This window comes from Arvicola amphibius, chromosome 4 (genome assembly GCF_903992535.2).
Source record: "Arvicola amphibius chromosome 4, mArvAmp1.2, whole genome shotgun sequence".
NCBI lineage: Eukaryota > Metazoa > Chordata > Mammalia > Rodentia > Cricetidae > Arvicola > Arvicola amphibius.
Window position 1 is genome coordinate 127,868,896 of NC_052050.1, and position 19,191 is coordinate 127,888,086.

Consider the following 19,191-nt stretch of genomic DNA (forward strand, 5'->3'; position numbering starts at 1 on the left):
TTTTATATAATATTAGGCATTAAAAGTAACTAAGGGATAATTTAAAGTAAATGGGAAATATTGATAGCTTCTATGCAGACAGGACTACATCATTTCCTATGAGGATACCTTGCAGGACCAGGCCCCAATGATAGCACAGGATGTTGTCCATTCCCAAACTCAATGACATACCTAATTAAGTCACTTTGTGATTTTGCTTACTTTTTTTATTGTAAATCAGAATGTTCCACTTCTTCACGGGACCTTGCACACAAGCCATACAAACTCTTATCCATCAGTCCCTTCCCCTACATACAGAAGACAGTGACCTACATCACCTCCTGGATGGTCCCTGGGTCTCTAACTGTACTGTCTGCCCCTTTTCTTAGCAACTGATGGGCCTCCTCAGTCAGGCACGGGATCTGACATCTCTCTCACTATTTAACAAGGGCTACACCTTCTATGTACTAAGAGGATCAGAATGTAGGGGTGGTTACACTACCTAGTCAACTAAAGACCTCCAGCACACAGACCCATCCCCTCAGAGAACTAAAGGCTGATTCAACCACAGAACACAAAAGAACCACGGAGACTCACACTGCTAGAGAGTCTGAACTACTGTGTTCTCAAGTTTATAGCTTATGACGGGACAGAAAGATAGCTGACACTACTTAATAGAAATACAGAAGAATTACTATAGTTTTCAAACATATTTCATAGCCTGAAAACCCATTTCACAGTATTAGATGTAAGTTGGTCACTGGAGCTTGGCTGGAACTGAGTGACAGGCTAAGCAGGGGTGACTGTCCAGCTCTGAATCTGTTCTGTCTTTTGTGCTTTTCTCTGGGACAGTGGAGTAAGCCAAGCAGATGTGTACTTGTGTCTGCAAGTGAGTACATGCAGAGGAGGAAATATAAATAGCACATACAACACAATAGGAAGAGGAGAAAGAGCAGAGCCTCCACAAAGGTCCTGTTATTCGCTTTGATAAGACAGAATATGAATCTTTAATACACGGTCCCAACATGGGCTTTCTAAGCAACCAAAGATTACCTTGATGTGCTTAACTCGCTCTTCTTTCTCTGTCTTTGGTTTCTTTCCTGTGGCAACAAAAAGGGAGTTCTGGATCAATTCCAGAAGGACAGAGAAAGGTGGGCTTCCCCATATTAAACTCCTCCCGAAACCCACTGCCTCGACGGTACATGATCAAAATCACAAACGGATCTCTGGGCCTTCGGTGCCTTGAAAGTCATTTTTCTGAGGCAAGTAAACACAGAATTATCATCTCTCGAGTGAACAAGTATTCTACCCTTCAAAGTGACTACAGAGGTAGAAATGAAGAGACTCGGGCCCCGTGGCTTACAGTGAGGGATAGTTTATTCAGTCAGTAAAGAGCTTTACCTTTCTTAGAAGGCCGTTCAGACAAGGGCAACATCCGGTACACTCTGAAGGCATTGTTTCCCTTCTTTATACTCCTATCTTTCACTTCTTCGATATCAGGCAAGGAATTCATGGCACATCGAAAATTTGCTTTCCATGTTTTTGGATCAGGTTTATCTACTCCTGGCTGATGCTTTCCTAGCAAAATAGCCGAAGACAAAGCAAAAGAGGGGGGACATTAACACAGGCAAAAAAAAAAAAAAAGTCTAAAGCAGGAGAGAGAGAGAGAGAGAGAGAGAGAGAGAGAGAGAGAGAAAGAGAGAGAGCGCCACCAGAGAGAAGAAAGCATCTTTGTCCCAGACGACTAACAATCTTGCTTTGCTGTACTTTCTAAAGTACAGGCATTTTGCTTGAAAAATTTGAACACCAGAGACCGCATTGGGAGAAGCTGGTCTCTCTGGTTCTGCTGTACAGTTTGAGGGGAAAGTAAAATGGAAGAAGAATCAATCTATATGGAAGACTAGAAAGACAACAAGCAGAATTAACTAGCTTCAAATATTATGCTCAAAGTCCACTTCTAAAGAGATCTCCCTGCAGAAATTTTGTAATAAATGAATATACTGTTATAAGTTAGTAATGCTAAAGTTCCCCTCATAATGTTTAAGAACTTATAAAAACACCACATCAGTGGGAAATTAAGGACCAAGAGCCCCAAGGATGGGTAGGACATCACTGCTGAGTGACGTCTGTCCTCCTCATACATCCCCTAAATGTACCTGGGGACAAGTCACAGGACTTCAGAGCTCTCTTCATGAGGTCAAAAGCCAGGAGATTTGTGCAATGAAAGCAAAATTCAAGAGCGCGTAAACAAACAAGGCAGGGGTTGGTACCTGTGTGGATCGCCCAGTTTCTGAAGAGCGGCGCGTCCTTTTCCACGTCCCACCCGTGTCTAGCTGCATGCATCCAGGGGATCTGGAAAATCTTCTTTTCCTGAAATGAGGGGAGGAAAAGTTAAGTAAAAGCTGAAGTTGTGGGGTTTGGCTGAGGACAGCGTGGGCTCCTGAAGTTCTAGTGCCAAATTCCACTTCTGAGTTAAACTGAGTGTGTGAGGGTATGTAGCGGGGCTGACCGTAAAACAAGCCCATGGTCTCAGAAGACGGCTTGGTCGCTCACACCAAGTGGTGTGTGCCTATGTCTTGATTAGGGTTACTTCTTCCATGAGGAAAGGGTTTATTTGCCTCATTCTTCATTCAACGTCAAGTTTCATCACTGAAGGAAGTCAGGACAGAAACTCAAGCAGGGCGGGACCCTGAGGACAGCTGATGAAGAGGTCGCTTATTGGCTTGTTCCCCATGGCTTGCTCACCGTTTTGTTTTGTTTTGTTTTTTTAGAATTCAGGACCACCAGCTTAGGGATGGCACCACCTACAATGGGCAGGGCTCTCCCCCATCAATCTCTAATAGATAGAATGGCCTACCAGCCTGCCTACAGCCAGATCTTATAAATACATTTCCTTAATCGATGTCCCTTCCTCTCAGATGACTTTTAGCTTGTGTCAAATTGACATTAACCTATCCAGCAGAGCCTATAATCCCAAAGCTGGGGAGGTAGAGACAAAAGATGCCTGAAGCATGTCGGCTAATTAATCTTGCTCAATCAGTAGGCCCCAGGTTCACTGAGAGACACTGCCTCAAACAATAAGGTGGGAAGTCATTAAGGAGGGCATCCAACATCATACATGCACAATGGCAAGCACATGAGCATGCACACATGTGAACACGCAACACACATATACATACATATGTAATTTGAAGAAAACTTAAAAAGAAAACCAACTGCCCCCACTGGGTCCTTAATTCTGACAATCTACCCAGGAGGCAATTCAGAGTCTTGCTCAGCCTAACAGAACAGGAGTGTAACGAAAGGTCAGAGGTGAAGATTTATGCTACGATGTTGTGTCCCATGCTTTATTTCCTTTCCTGATCATACAGCCACACATAACCCTGTCACTGGTTGGAACTTCTAGTATGAATGCTATTACTTCTTCTTGTCTGCTGCTAAAGAAATATCTAGTGTATTGGAGACCACTGCCACAGAAAACAAGGATCTTCAGTTTTGCATGGGTATTTCCCAAACATAAGGCGTGTGTGTGTGTGTGTGTGTGTGTGTGTGTGTGTGTGTGTGTGCTGTTCTAAACCTCTAGGTCTACTGTCCTGGACATAAGAACAGGAAATGCAAAGCTACCCAGTCTGTGAGGTCATTCTCATTCTCTAGCAAACAGTGCAACAAACCTTATACTAGATTCTGTCTTACCTCCTGAACACAACTCATAACTGCTTAAACCAAACCCAGCTAACACGTGCTCAGAAACTAGCATGTAGAAAAAGGTTCTATTCACAGTAACACCTCATGTGTGAAAAGAAAGGCGGGTAGTCCACCCCCCCCCCCCCAGCCACTTCTGTGCCCTGCACATCTGACGATGCATGTCCACGTGGGTAGCCCTCCCTCAGACTGCATCTGTACCCTGCACATCTGATGATGTCCACATGAGGCTCACTTTTGTTTCTTACAACTGACCAAGGGGCTAAGTAGATGCTTCTAATTTCAGTTTTACAAGTGAGGGAACCGAAAAAAGGAATCCAACTATTTTGCCAAGGAACTTTTGATTCACCGTATCTAAATTCGGAGCCATGGCTGTGTGACCCCCTATCAATCCACACATTGTCTCTCGTCCTCTAGATATAGATTCTGTGCCCTGCTGTCTTGAATTCTGTGGAATGTGGTAGAGTTGGGTGGGTAAGGTGGAGAGGTATATTTTGTTTGTTTGTTTGTTTGTTTAAAGCTTCTGGGCAGTTCTGATCATTGCTAAATACCAGGGATCCCTCCCTGCAACACACCCCTGGAGAGAAAAAGGAAGGGCAGTAGGGGATTTCCACCACAGGATCTCACACAGTGAAATCTAGAAAAGGGCTCAGCCATCTCAAGGAGACCTCTATACAGAACCACACACAGAGACTGAACTGACAATATTTTAAAATGCTGGAGAGTTTCCAACACTGCTATTAAGGGGGAAAAATCTACTGTATTTATAACAGTCCGTTAATAAAGAAGAACTGAAAGCGACGGGCATTTTCATGAACTCTGCATTGTTCAGTGTGTGGCAGCCACAGGTGGGCCAAGGAGTGGGGGGTGGGGGTTGGGGGGTAGGAGCAGAAGGTTGAGTGGAATTTTAGTGTTTTAATGTGTCTGAAAATCAGAGAGCAAAATTGCTTGATGCTGTTTTTGGTGTCCTTGTGAAAATGAATACAAATAAAAAGGAACTGATTTCATGGAAATGTTTTCCCTGTTGGCTAGATTTTCAAAATCCTAGAAGGCACTATGAGGATGCTGGGGGAGAAAACGCATCTGTGGTATTAAACACTCAATGGTTCAGCGCTGGATTCTGCATGCAGAGTAAATGCAGCCAGGCAAGATGTACCCACTGGTGCCATAGTGGCATGGACGCTAGTAACCAACCACTTTCTGATCGCATCTGAGGCCTGCTCCAAGGGTGGGAATTTGTGCCTGGCATTGTAAACGTGTTCAAAATCCCGTGACTGCGAAAGTCACAGGCCCCAGTTGGGAACCCAGTACAGCTTTTTTTTTTTGCTGCGTTGACAATGTTGTCAATCTGCCTGCTAAATGCTTCTGTTTAAACCCACACAATAGTGTTGTTCTCAGCCTTAGCTAGACAAGTTTCTTTTTGCAGTGGGTAGTATTCCATGCAGGCTTGGAACTAGGCTGAGTGCAGAGAATAAATCACTATCGAGTGTTCGGCCCTAATGGAACGTCTTACCAATCTCCTCCGGACTCAAGGAACATCACGGAAGAAGAGACGATTGCACTTAGGACTAGTGCAGCAGCTACGGTTACCTGCACAAAACCAAGCCAGGCAAAATGTATACTGAAAGGGAGACGGGCTCCCAAAGTCTCCGAGTAGATATACTGTCAGCAGAGGCTGATCAGGGAGGGAGGACCATTTCCTTTGGGGGCATGGCTGCTAAGACTCTGCTCATGCTACAGCTGCTGGCCCCATGCTCGTACACACAGAGGAGGAACCAATAGAGGGGGTTATGTCTGGGAAAGGTCTAGAAGGAGTGGAAAGGGAGTTGAGGGGGTGGATTATGGTCAAAGTATATTGTTTACATGTATGAAGCTGTCAACGAATAAATACAAAGTACTCTTTAAAAAAGGACTCCAGATATTTTTCCTGGAATTCACCCCTATAATTTAAAGCTTCTCACTCGAAAATAGACTCTGAAAAACGTGTTGTGCTTTCTTCCTAGATGAGAAGAGTTCTGATGGAACGCAACCTGAATTCTAGTCCACAAGACATCAAATAACATCTTTTCAAGCACTGCATGCATGAGCATGCACACACACACACATACACACACACATTTGTTCACACACACACAAATATGGTCTCACAGGAATCAAACAAGATTCGTGAAATCAAAAAATGATGACCGAATCTAGCAATTGCCAGGACAGACCATCCTGACATGAGTAAAGATCCCCAAAAGACCTTGAATCACTAAAGAATTACAAATTAAAACAACATGCTTCTTGCCCCCCCCCCCCCCCCCCCCCAGAATGGCTAGAGAGGAAAGAAAAGGAAATTAAAATATAAAAGGCATTGCTGAGGCTTGGGAGACACGGGAACCCTCGAGCACCGCTAAGCGAATGTGGAATAGCAGAGCCACTGTGGGAAACGCTCTGGCCAGTCCTCAGAAAGTTAAACACACAAGTTGCCTGCTGGCCACTCCAGAATTTCGCTGAATGTCTGTGCTATTATGTGTCTGCCTGGACCCTGAGGCATCTTCAGACTCCAGGGGCCCAGAACCCCTCATAGTCCTGCATGCACAGTGGTTGTACACACTTTGAGTGGCAAGACTGCCCCTGAGTCCTCCCATGTGTGCATATGAACAGACCTGCCCAACTGAGGAAGAACTGGCTGAGAAAAATCACCCGAGGCTCTCTTGAGCAAGGGGAACCGCACACACCTTGGTCCCCATGGAAACTAGTTCTGTCATCTCTCTTTGCTTCATTTCCCCCTAACACTGATAAGATGTTCTAACTGGTTTATTCCTTCTGTTTGGACTTTTTACCCTGTGCAGAGATAGCCCTTATAAACACAAGCCTGTTTCAAAGTGAAGAAAAGAGAAAGTCCTTTGATCTGAGGCGTGGCCACAGAGCCTTGGTCTAGAATCTCTACCATGCATATCAACAACCAGCAGGGAAATCACGGGGCTGTGGGAGAAACGATGGACTCAGCAGCGGCTGCCTCCTTCATTCCTAAATAAATGGCCTCAAAAAATGACAAGTAACCATAGAGAAAAATCCAGAGCTAGTCTGGATTCTCCCACAAGCCAATGCAAGAAAGGAAGCCAAAACAGGGCACTTAGGCTCACAGTCAGAAGAGACTTGAGTCAAACACAGACATACATCAAAACTATTATGCCTCACAAGTCAATAAAAGTAATATACCACATAAATGGAATTAAAGACAAAATCACATGATCATCACAATAGATGCAAGATCCAACATGCCTTCAAGATAAAAGTTCTAGATAAAGTAGGCTAGAAGGCTGTATGTGAGAAATTCAAGACAATGTCATCCTAAATGAAGAAAAGCTTAAATCAATTCCACTTAAATCAGAAAATAGACAGGGATGTCCACTATCGCCATTCCTTTGCACTTGCTAGAACACAATAAGGCAAGAGAGGGAAATTAAAGGAATATAAATAGGAAAGAAGAAGTCAAACCATCTCTGTTTGCAAATGGCATGATATTATACATTAGAGATATCAAAAATTCTATTGGAAAACATCTAGAAATGATAAGTTCAGCAATGCGGCAGGATGCAGGGTCAAGAAAGCATCTTCAACAATGATGCTGGGGAAACTTACTGCCCACACACAGAAGAAAGAAATTAGACCAGTGTCTATCACTTTCCCAAAAACTAACTCCAAACAGATCAAAGACCTTAAGCTGAAAACTGAAAATCTAAACCTCCTATAAGAAAACATAAGCCAGTATTTACATGATAGAGGTATAGGAAATGACTGCCTGGTTAGGACTTCATTGGTCCAGGAATTAAGGTCAACAATAGGGACAACTGGGACTAAAAGTCTTCCACACAACTGAAATAGCAATCAACAGGGCGAAGTGCGAGCCCAGAGCATGGTGGGAATCATTGTCAGCTGTACATCTGCTAGAGGTTTAATATCCAGAATATATAGAGAACTCAAAAATGAAAGAGTCAAACAAAACAAAAGACTATTCAAAAAAAAAATGAACCTGAATCTACACAGTTCTCAAGAGGAAAAAAATGTCTAAGAAATACCTCAAAATAAAAAAAAAGTTCATCATCCCTAGCAATTAGGGAAATCCAAATCAGGACAGTTTTGAGATTTAATCTCACCAGAGTCAGAATGGCAAAGGTGAGCAAACAATTGACAAAAACTGCTGGAGAAGGGCTGTGGAGAGGGAGGAGCCCTCGCTCACGGTTGGGAGGACTGCAAACTTGTCCCACCACTCTGGGAATCACTGCGGGGGAAGTCTACCACGTGACCCGATTTCACCACCCCGTGGCACAGCCTACTCCACGGATATTTTGATCAGTCTGTCCATGGCTGCTCTTTGCACAACACTTAGGAAATGGAAACAACGTCAATATCTTTCAACCGATGGACCGACAATGAAAATGTCATCCATTATACACTCTGGAAATCAGTTGTAAAGGAAAACAAAATCATGAGACTTGCAGGTAAATGGACAGAACTAGAAAAGAATGTACCGAGTGAGGTAACCCAGCCCTGGAAAGACAAGCATCAAATATTCTTTCTCATTCGAGGTTTCTAGCTCCAACTCCTCAGGTGTGGGTATGTAACGTGGAGTAACCATGGAAACCGCGAAGGTAGAAATGGACCAAGGCAGGGGTCCGGGTGAGACAGCAACAGAGAAGAACAGCAGGGTAAAAGGGATCTGAAGGGGGGGATGGGAAAAACATGGGAGCTCTAATTAGGAAGAGGGAGGAGAAATATGCCACAGAAGAATAGAGAAGGGTAAAATAACAGTAGGAGTGTCTAGAAAAGCCACAAGGAACCATACAATTAACTATTTACTTAAAAATATGCTTGCTGATATATCTAGGACACACAATCTCACAGCAAACTCCCCATTCCTCTGGCTCTTTCAATCTTTCCTCCCTCTCTTAAGCAACGATTCCTGAGTCTTAGGTAAAAGAACTGTGCTGTAGTAGCCACAGTTGGGACTGGGTCCCATAACTCTGCCTTTTGATTGACTGTTTTCTGCAGTGGTCTCTGGCTGTTGCAAGGAGTTTACATGTATGTTGGTATGTAGATATACATACATAGTTTGAACGTAGTTGAATTTTCCCATCTGAGATGACAATCCTTTCCTCAAGACACACAGACCACCTGAAAAAAACCCCAACAACAGGCATAAGAAGCTCTCTTTTGAGTTGTTGGTCAGGGTTGTCCAAGAGATCTCCAAACATTATAGGCTCTTGCTATTGCCTTTAGTTGCCCACCCCACCCCACCCCAGCTCTAAGGTGGAAGCCAAGTCCCTATTGCTTAGGACACTATACATTTTGGACCAAGGATCCAGAAGCTCTGACCTGAAAGCTTTCTCCCTGGAGACTTGCGTGGATTCAGAAGGTGTCAACCCAAAGGAGGGAGGCAGCCAAAAATCCTGCCCAGTTTTAACCCCTATGAACCACAAGGATGACCAGAGTTACGTGCTAACCCTAAAGGTTCTGTAGTGGCGCAGAATACCTGGGTGGTAACCAACAGATCTCTAGCTTGACTTTGGATGTAAGATCCACTCATCAAGAGGGAAATCATGTCTAGTACTGAAAACCCAGGCAACTACCCAGGGATAGTGAAATCAAGGATCTTCCAGGAGAATCTGTAACCTCCACTTTGCTAAACCAGCACAATCATTAACTACATCCTAAATATTTGTTCTAATGCCAACAGATAAGTGTAGTTTTCATCCATCACCAAGGAAACACTTCGCAACAGACAGAGACCGCTGCAGAAAACAATCAATCAAAAGGCAGAGTAGGAGAAGCCAGTCCTAACTGCTGCACCAACAATGCAATTCTTGCACCTAAGACTCGGGGATCATTGCATAACAGGGGGGTAAAAAGATTGTAAAGGCCAGAGGAAAAGGAAGTTTGCTGTGAGATTGTGTTTCCTAGATATGCCCGAAAGCACACCCATGAAGTCTCACCAACTGGCCTTCTGAACAAGGATGGCATCAATGGATATGCTAATGTGGAAGGGGGAAGCTCAGGAGGCTTCAACCCCAGATAAGAGCCATGGGCACCTAAGGAATGCTGAGAATGAGAGAAATTGTCTTCCCCAGGGAGGAGCACACAGACCGGTTATCCAACCGGTCATCCAAATGGTCAATCCTGAGAACATACATACATGTAACATACTGACTAAACAGGTTGAATTTCTGTGTTTAAGAATAGACATAAAAAAAAAAAAAAACCAATTGAATGAAAACAGGCCACGAATTTAAAAGAGAGTGGGGGAGGGGCAGTAAATGGGAGGGCATAAAAGGAGGAAGTGATGTAATTATATTTATAATCTCAAAAAACAACTTATTTTTAAAAGTTATCTTGGGAATACACAAGGCATCTGAATATAAGTGGGACAGTGATACTAGAAAATCTACAATTTGTTCAATTTACAATGATATAGTAGGTAGGTAAGAAAATACCCTAAATCTTACAGTTGCACACCATCATCCAATGGCTTTAAGATGCCACCTCCCACCCACACAGGAAAGATAAAGCAAGTAGCAAGAAATCCAGATACGGGCAGATGAGAATTTGGCCTCCTATTCCTTCTCAATATATGATTCGGTCAGACTATGTCATCTGCAAACACTGTCATAAGAAGTAGATGGTCCTTCCAGGGCCTCATACACAAGTGATAGAGATGCTGCTTTGGCAACATCCTAGATGTTTGTCTGGACTCTTCCACTGCGGTTGGACCCCGCTACGTGACAGATATCCTTCAATTTTATTAGAAGTGGGAAATGGAAACCAATTAAGACTTAATCACCTACTTGTGTCCTACAGAGGCTGGACTCTTCGTTGGAGACAGACACGAGCATAGCCAACCCCATGAATTTGGGCCTATTACCTTCATTCACAGGATCACAAGCCCCACTATAGAGAGCCTCCTACTTGGTCGGGCACTGGGTCTGGCACTGTTTATAGAGTAACCATCAGGACCGCCGCCTTGTACCGACAGCTTCCAGGCATCGGTAAAAATGCTATTCTGAGTATCAACTGCTACGGCTTGGATGTGGCTTGAGTGTTTCTTGCAAGGCTGTCTTGGTCTGCGGTGTGAATAGGTGGTGTGAATAGGTGGTGTGAATAGGTTGAGATGATGGAACCTTTAAGTGATGGGGGTCCAGCGGTGAATAATTAGATCATAGGTTCTGCCCTTGCAAATGGGTTAATGCTGTTTTGGGAAGTAGGTCAGGTCTGATAGGAGTATCCTAGTTCCTTAAAGAAGCTTCTAGATTTTTGTGTGTTTGTTTGCATGCTTTTAACAGGTTGGACCCAAAGTCTTAGGGCTAGTACATTTCTTTACCTAGAATCCCAACAATCTTTAACAGGAAACAAAATTTTGGAATGGCCTCAAACCGCTCAAAATACCAAGAGGGTTCTGGAAGTGCTTATGAGGGAAAAACAACGAGCTCTCAGTGACAGCTGAGTGCCGACAAGCTTAAGTTAGAGAAAACCCATAAAAAGATCCCCGTGGGAGTTTAGGTATGGACAGAAAATACCCTGACCCATCTCAGGCCTGTACTGTCCATGTGCACAGACACACAGCTGCTGTGCCCTAGCCCTTGTGGGTGACCCACCTAACAGGGACCCTCAAACCCTCAGCAGCCTAGGCACTTCTGTGTCAATGCTGTCCTGAGAAACTCAGGTAGCTAGAGCTAGTGGCATGCTCCTTTCAGCCAGATGGCCTCAGGTCCAGACCTAGCTAAAGCACCTGTAAGATATCAAGGAGGTCTCCTTCCCTCCTCTTCTTTGGGAAGAGAACTGTGGTGCCAAGAGACAGAGAAGGGAGCCTAACAGGTAGGGTCCCCTGAGCATGCTAAGGGTTTGGTTATACAATGAGAAATTATTATCTCTGGCCCTAGAGCAGAAAAATATGAACAAGGCAGAGTTCATAGCACATGGCCTTTTTATCACCAGCATTGGGGGTGGTGGGCAGTGGAAAGGTCTCTTCACAGAGGAGGAAGTACTGATAGGTAGACTTTTTTCCTAGGGCTATTATAAAAAAATGACCAAACCCTGGGTGGTTTAGAGTAGAAATACATTCTATTACAGTTCTGAAAGTCAGAAATCCAAAATTAAGGTGTTGGCAGGCTTTCAATGTTTTTTCAAAACTTCTAGAAGAGCCTTTCCTCCCTCTTGCAGCTTCTGCTAGACCTAGAAGTCCCTTTGCCTGTGGCTTGATTGCACCCACTCTGTCTTCACAAAGCTTTTCCTCTGTGTGGGTGTGTTCTTTTGTGTCTTCTAAAGATACCTGCCCTTGAATTTAGGGCCCAAGCAGATAGTCCACATGTTCTCATCTTGAAGTCCTTACTGCATCTAAAAGCTCTTTTCCAAATAATGTACATTCCCAAGTTCTAGAGGTTGAAATGGGTCTTTGAAGGTACAGACTACTGGTCAACCTCCTGCAGAGAACCCCTAACTACAGGTTGTCAGTGGCTACTTGACAAAAAAAGGAGCAACGATAATCCATGTTCTCCACATACAGATGTGGTTCAGGACAAACAAAAGTGAGAACAGAAAACTCAGGCTAGAAAAAGAAATAGCAGAAAGAGATCAGTTGCTTTTTTTGAGAACTGAGAAACACATACTTCAATCTCACACCATGAATCCAAACGAGTCCCGTTTACCTCTTTGCACCTCAGTTTCCTGGTCTACAGCATGAAAAATAACACCCTTTTCTCAGAGCAGGGATTAAGTGAGTTGATGTATGCAATGCTTTGCTTAGCAGAGGAAGTAGCACAAAATACTTAGCAAAAGTCAGCTGCCGTTGCTAGGATCTGTTCCCCTGCATCTCCCCATACTGTCTCTGAATCACCACCCTCTCTCTTTCCACCCGTGTTTGTACTGCTGTTCGCTGAGCAATCAAGGGTGACCTGAGTTCTTGTTTGTATTTTTAGAAGAGACTAACTATATACCTAAACCTCAACTAACTATAGATATTGCAAGCTTGGAAAAAAAAAATGTATTGCTTGCCACAAACGTTCCAGTACCTGACAGAGCAAGTGAAGCCAGGAAGAGGTTTATTTATTTCTATTTCCTCTGTGGTCCACCTTATTTCAGAAAAGACTCAAGCAAATATCCAACTACAGTCGTACTAAATTCAAAATAAATGGGAAAGAGAAAGAATAAAATAAATAAAAATAAATAAATAAGATAAAATGAAACCAGAAGTTTTGGGTTTTTTTAAAATTACTTCACAGTATCTTTTTCACTCATTGAAAGCAGGCCACGACCTCTCTCCGGCTTTAAGCTCTTACACCTGGTGGGAAAAATAAAGCCTGACTCATTAACTCATTCACCATGTCCTCAAGATTAGAAGACTAGGGGAATAGGGTGGAAGAGAAGAAAGAGACGTGAGCTCAGAATTGTTGGTGTTCTTGGTGGAAGGAAGAAAAAAATCCTCCCTTGGGGCTCTTTAGAGAAGGCGTAAGGTATTCTGCGTAGCTGTTACTCTGAACCAGTATTTTTCAGCCTGTGGGATTGTGGCCCCTTTGGGGTTAAATGACCCTTTCATGGAAGATACACCGCAGATAGCCTGAATAGCGGATATTTATATTATCGTTCGTAACAGTAGAAAATCATAGCTATGAAGTACCAATGAAAATAATTTTATGGTGGGGGGGGGGGTCCCACAACATAAGAGACTGGAATAAAGGGTCGCAGTGTTCGGAAGCGGGAGAACCATTGCTCTAGACTGTAAGCGTGCATTTTTAGATTAAAGCAAAATTGCCCACATTATCTCTCCTTGATTTACCCCGAATAGCTAGGTAAGTTGAGAGGGCTGCGGTTAACAAAATAAGTGTGCATGTGTGTGCGCATGCATATGCATATGTGTGTGTGTGTGTGTGTGCGCAAGCGTGTGTGCATATTTGGGGAAATGCAAATGATTAATAGCTACTTATTTAGGGTAAGTGGGCATACAAATGGAGTTTCATGTCGTGACAGTACTTTTTTTTTTTTTTTTTTTTTTTTTTTTTTTTTTGGTTTTTCGAGACAGGGTTTCTCTGCGGCTTTGGAGCCTGTCCTGGAACTAGCTCTTGTAGACCAGGCTGGTCTCGAACTCACAGAGATCCGCCTGCCTCTGCCTCCCGAGTGCTGGGATTAAAGGCGTGCGCCACCACCGCCCAGCTTCGTGACAGTACTTTTGTGTCTATTTTCTAGACCTAGTCTTACTATGTATCCAGGCTGGCCTAGAACTCACCCTGTCAATCAGACTGGCCTCAAACTCAAGAGATTCTCACCAGGCTGCTTTTGCCTCCCAAGTTCTGGAAATAAAGGTAAGCAACACCACACCCAGCATAACAGTACTGTTTTGTTTTGTTTTTAAGGAAAAAGAGCAAAAGTTCCTGAAATAAAGAACCTTTCAAAGGTTAAAATCCTCCATTCAGACAAAAACAAACACCACCGTGAAGCCCCTTTGTCCTTTAGTGCCGGAGCCCTTGGAGCAGCAAAGATGGCACCTGAGGAAGGGGCAGAAAGGCAAGGGTCAGCAGAGAAACCACAGAAGGAGCTTCACAAAGTCACCTGAAAACCAAAGGCTACGACTGGTACTCGGGTTGAGACAGTCTGAGAAAATGATAAATTAAAAAAAAACTTAAAAATGAAAGAACTTTCAAGAGAAAAGCATCACGTAGGGAGATTAGCCAGACCCAAAGTCTATACATCTCGGTGAGCTTCTGAACGCTGAGCGCAGCCGTGCTGAGGCTGTGGAGCTTCATGGTGGATTTTACCCTTCCCCCATCTGTTGTATTTTTATGTACTTATCCACCATAAAAAAGACAAAATCAATGAAAACCAGAAAAACAATTATCTTTATAACCTCCTTCATGTCTAGCATGTCCATCACCTGGATTCCATCCCTCCTCCTCCCTAAATTCACCCCTTCTTTGTAGCCCACTTTATTTCAGAAATGTGACCAAAACCTTTTTGACATGAAAAATTCATGTTTTGTGATCATGGTTAGCTGAGTGTTTCCTGTATGAATGAGCAAAAGATTCAGAACACAACTTTATTGGTGGTCCCATGGGCACTTTCAACAAGTAATGTCTCCTTCCCTTTCTGTCCCCCTTCCCTTCTCCTCTCCTCTCCCCTTCTATCTCTCTCTGTCTCTCATTCCCCCAACAATGCACACACACACACACACACACACACACACACACACAGCCAACATACCTACCTTATTCAGCCACTTTAGCCCTGGTATCGTATTTGAATTTATCTGTTCCTCCAGCCATGGGCGCATTCGCATCCTTTCCACCGGCATGGTACCCTGTGGCAGAAGAGAAGCAGAGCAATGGGTATTTCTGCAGCTGTCTTATCTGCATCATGACGTTCTACACCCCCGGCATGATCCTTTCCTAGGAGGAGTTGGTAGATTCAGCTCTCCTGCCACCTGCTCCTTCACCTGCTCTTTCAATGGGTGGCAAAATGGATCAGGCCTGACGGTCTCAATGCTGACTCTCGGCTGAAGAGAGACATGCCACATGTCCAGCTAGCTGGAGGCCCAGATGTCTCTTAGTGACCTTGCCTCAGGCCAAGTTTTATCCACCCCCATCCTTTCTAAGCTGGTCATGCAGCATAACTGTCAACAGATCAGACATTCAAGGACCAATATTTCACCTTCCAAATGCCAAGCAAACGCCAGGCAAACAGTTCTGAGGCAAACTATGGTAACTGACACATTCCTTGGAGGATCCAGATGTATGTATAAACAATTGACCTCTCGACACTGGCACTAAAACACTGGTTAATTTGGTTTCACTAAAGGTTTCTTACCGACTAGTCAGGCCTTCTGACTAGATCGCCGTGATCACAGAGATCACAGGCCCCTTCCCGTGTTCTCATCTTCGCTTCTCCATCTACCCCAGTGCCACCGCTTAGCCACTCGATCCAGCATTCTTCTTCAACGCCAGTCTCCCTGCTCTGGCTCAGCCACACGCCTTTGCCCTTTGCTTGCTCTCCCTTTGGAAAGCACTTGCATGGTTGGCATTGGCATATCTGTCCCCCACCATGCCACGCAATGCCTCTCTCCACTCCTACCAGACTCCCCCTATGGTAGTCTGTCCTTTTCCCACCCAAACACAGCTACCATGGGACCATGGATAAAGTCACTTCCAACTTTCCACCCCTGCATCTTCGTGATGCTTATGTCTGTAAATTTACATTCACGCTGACACCCGAAAGCAAAGATGGTGCCGACTCGGGCTTCCACTCTACAAGACTTCGCAGGCAATGTGACAGTACGGTCCCCTCTCCAACCTGGAGCCCTCTCATTTCTTTCACTCTTTTCCTCCAAACTTAACTGAAAAGTCCAAACAGATGAATGTGGGCCGCATTGTTCTCCCATCTATCTTTCCAAGCTCTCCCCTATGCTATGTCCCCAGCTCATGCCAAGAGAGCAAGCACCATTATTAATGTGAACCAGCAATGGCCTCACCTTTGTACATGGGAACCACTCATCTTTTCTCTGTACCCCTCCCAAAGCTCAAAGCCACTGTGCCTCTTGCTCACACCAAACTCTCCCTTCCCCCTTGGCCTTGTCAATCTTTCTGCATCTTCCAAGACCTAAGCTCCACACTCCTTCTCCAAAAGGTCATTCCAGATCACTCCAGCCTGAAGCCGCCCTTCCTTCTCCAACTCCTCCACCACCCACAGATATTACTCTGATTATCTTAGGGCAGACATTGCTTTAGGGCAGCTGTTTGAGTCCTGGCTTTCATCTCATCTCTTATTGTGCCTATAAACTCCTCAGCTGTGCACAGTTTCGCTTCCCACGCCAATCGTGAACTCTCAGAGAGGATGAACTCCGCTCCTTCGAGTAGAATGTGTAATTCTGTAAAGCCAGGTTCTGCCTTGGCTTTACAGTGTTCGACACAAGGACCACACAGGCTCTAAGCAAGCCAGGCAAAGCTGCTACAGAACTGCGGCCTTGCAACATCTGCGGGCTCCAGGTGGCCGTTCTTTGAGACAGTAATGGGGACCTTAGAGACCTTACAAAAGGACATGTGATGGTGATGAGCAGTCACCAATACAGCTGCTCTTCATGAATCCCAAATTGTTCCCGCCATGCATTCATTCACTTGCTGACTCATTCATTCATCATCCATCCATTCAAAGATCTTTGATTGAAAATGAGAGTCTCGGAGTTGGATATGGTAAAACACTCTCTGACGTCTTGATTCTTAAAGGACTCAGGACTCGGTAAAGAAGAAAATTAGAAACACAAAGAACCCTGTGTATAGGTGCACAGAGTTACCAAAGGGTTCTGGAAACACTGGGGAAAGCTAAGCACACTGCCGCCACCATAAAGGTTGCGTTCTGCCGAGTGGTGACCGCAACCTACTCAAATCTCCCCTCAGAAGAAGACCTCAAGACGTGAAGTGAGGACAAAATAGCAAACTTAGGGACAGTCACGGGAGTCATGAATAGGTAGAAGCAGATTCTCCTGAGGCAGTAATAGAAGTGCTGGCATGCCTAAACTCAGTGGCAGGGCAGGGCAAGACGCACACCTGAGCAGCCCTGCTTCCAGGGCAAAATCTCTGCACGCTAGCTCCTTCCATTCTCATTCACAAATAACCTATTTGTAAAGCTGGTGCACATTATTTCGAAGTTCTGCACGTGAGAATTATCTTACTAAAAAATGTATTTGTAATTGGAAAACCCATCTTTACAGTGCTTTCCTGGTCATTACGGATCTGTGCCTAAGGGGGAAATGCAAGATGCCTGGTATGGATGCAGTCAACTGAGGTCAAACAAAGCAACACTCCACATTCTTTCTGCCCCTCTCCTATCACAAACCAGTCTTTTCCACTAGTATGACATGTTAAATTCCTCTGTGCTGTTGGTTGATCACCTTGTCATTTAAAATGTCCCCAAAGCAGTGCTAAAGTACTGTGTTGTATTTCTAAGCATGTGCGAGTAAGCGCGCGCGCACGCGCAAGCACACACACACACACACACACACACAAACACACACAGAGTCTCTGTGCTGTGCCTTGTGTGCCTTGTGGGGAAAATAAATGTAGTCAGAAAAACGTACTCGGAGATGTAGGCATGAGTCATATCAGTGTTGGTTGTGAATTCATTTTGTTGTTATTTTTGAGGCAGGGCCGCTCCATGTAGCCCTGGCTTCCCTGGAACTCGATTTGTAGACCAGACTGGCCTCTAACTTATAGAGATTGGCATGCCTCTGCCTCCTGGATGCTGGGATTAAAGGTATGTGCCACTTCATCCCACGTAAATTCAGTATTAATCAACAGCCTGTATTAAACAAGCCATTTTAAAACATCAAATATATATATATATATATGTTGGTGAAATGTCCTCACAGGAATCTCACTGGAAGCTGATGCCATTCGGAACCGAAGACAAAGACACACAAGAAGGAACTATGGGCACAGCCATGGAGAGAAGACAGCTACAGGAAGGCAGCAACAGAGGCCAGGTGGACCTTCCCCCAAACCAACGAATGCTTCCAGAATCGGAAAGTAGCAAGAATGGAGCCTCCCCTCAAGCCTTCAGGGAAGCACAGCCAGGTTAACACCTTGATTTCTGACTCAGGGTAGAACTGTGGCAAACACACTGCTACTGCTTTAAGCTATGCTGTCTGCGCTATGGCAGCCCCAAGAATAAACCCAGAAAGGAGAAAACCCAAAGACAGAGAACAGCAGGTCCTGGAAGGCCACTGTGCAACATCCTCTAATGCCAGAGAGAAAACTATTAAGTTTTAGGTCCCTAGACCATGCTCTGAGAAGCCAGGATCCAGATGCCCTTTAATTGTTCCATATGAATAGCCTGGATATTCTGTGACATCCTCCAATGTCTGGTCTTTCTGGTGTGCAGATCATTTCCATTCATCTCATTGCCAGGATTTAGTGCTTCATCCGTCTGTTGGTCCATAACTAACGGGGGTTCAGCTCAGCCCAGATTCAAAGTTTATCTCTTCCTTAGCCAAAACACTAGTAGTTTGGTTTATCCCTCAAAGGTTCATATGATAGAAATTTGGTTCCTAGTTTGGTAGGCTGAGTTGGTGCAACTTCAAGCTACAGAGGCTACTACAAGGTCATTAGGCTACAGAGCCTCTAGTGTCATGGGCAGACCAGTGCTGTCTCGGGAACCGGTCAATTCCTGAGGAAGCGGTTGTGAGGGAGCTGGAGAAATGGCTCAATGGTTAAGGGCACCAACTGCTCTAGTAGAGGGCCAGAGTTTGGTTCCTAGCACCCACACGGCATCTCACGACGGTCTGTAATTCCAGTTCCAAGGAATCTGATGTCTTCTTCCGGCCTCTACAGGCACTGCATACATGGTGAGGAGACACACGTGCAGGCAAACACCCACACACATGAAATAAAAAAGCAACCGTGAATAAAAAGGGAGGGCTTTTGTAAGAAGGCCTTGCATCTCCCCTCAATCTTAATTCCAAACACTTTCTGTCACTGCGTTGCCAGAGGT

The 19,191-nt window shown here is 44.5% G+C and overlaps 1 protein-coding gene across 4 annotated transcripts in view; it reads right to left on the reverse strand.

Moving 5' to 3' along the window:
• The window catches only part of Irf2 (interferon regulatory factor 2), a 107,522-nt gene that overhangs the window by 38,526 nt on the left and 49,805 nt on the right, over positions 1–19,191 (reverse strand). For all 4 annotated transcript variants that reach the window (XM_038325639.1, XM_038325636.1, XM_038325638.1 and 1 more), the window contains exons 2-5: positions 14,918–15,010; positions 2,250–2,349; positions 1,381–1,557; positions 1,033–1,079 (exon numbers count right to left, since the gene is read on the reverse strand). In XM_038325639.1, the coding sequence (XP_038181567.1) occupies positions 1,033–1,079; positions 1,381–1,557; positions 2,250–2,349; positions 14,918–15,004 (411 nt within the window). In that variant the 5' untranslated portion in view covers positions 15,005–15,010. The remainder of the gene's footprint in view (positions 1–1,032; positions 1,080–1,380; positions 1,558–2,249; positions 2,350–14,917; positions 15,011–19,191) is intronic.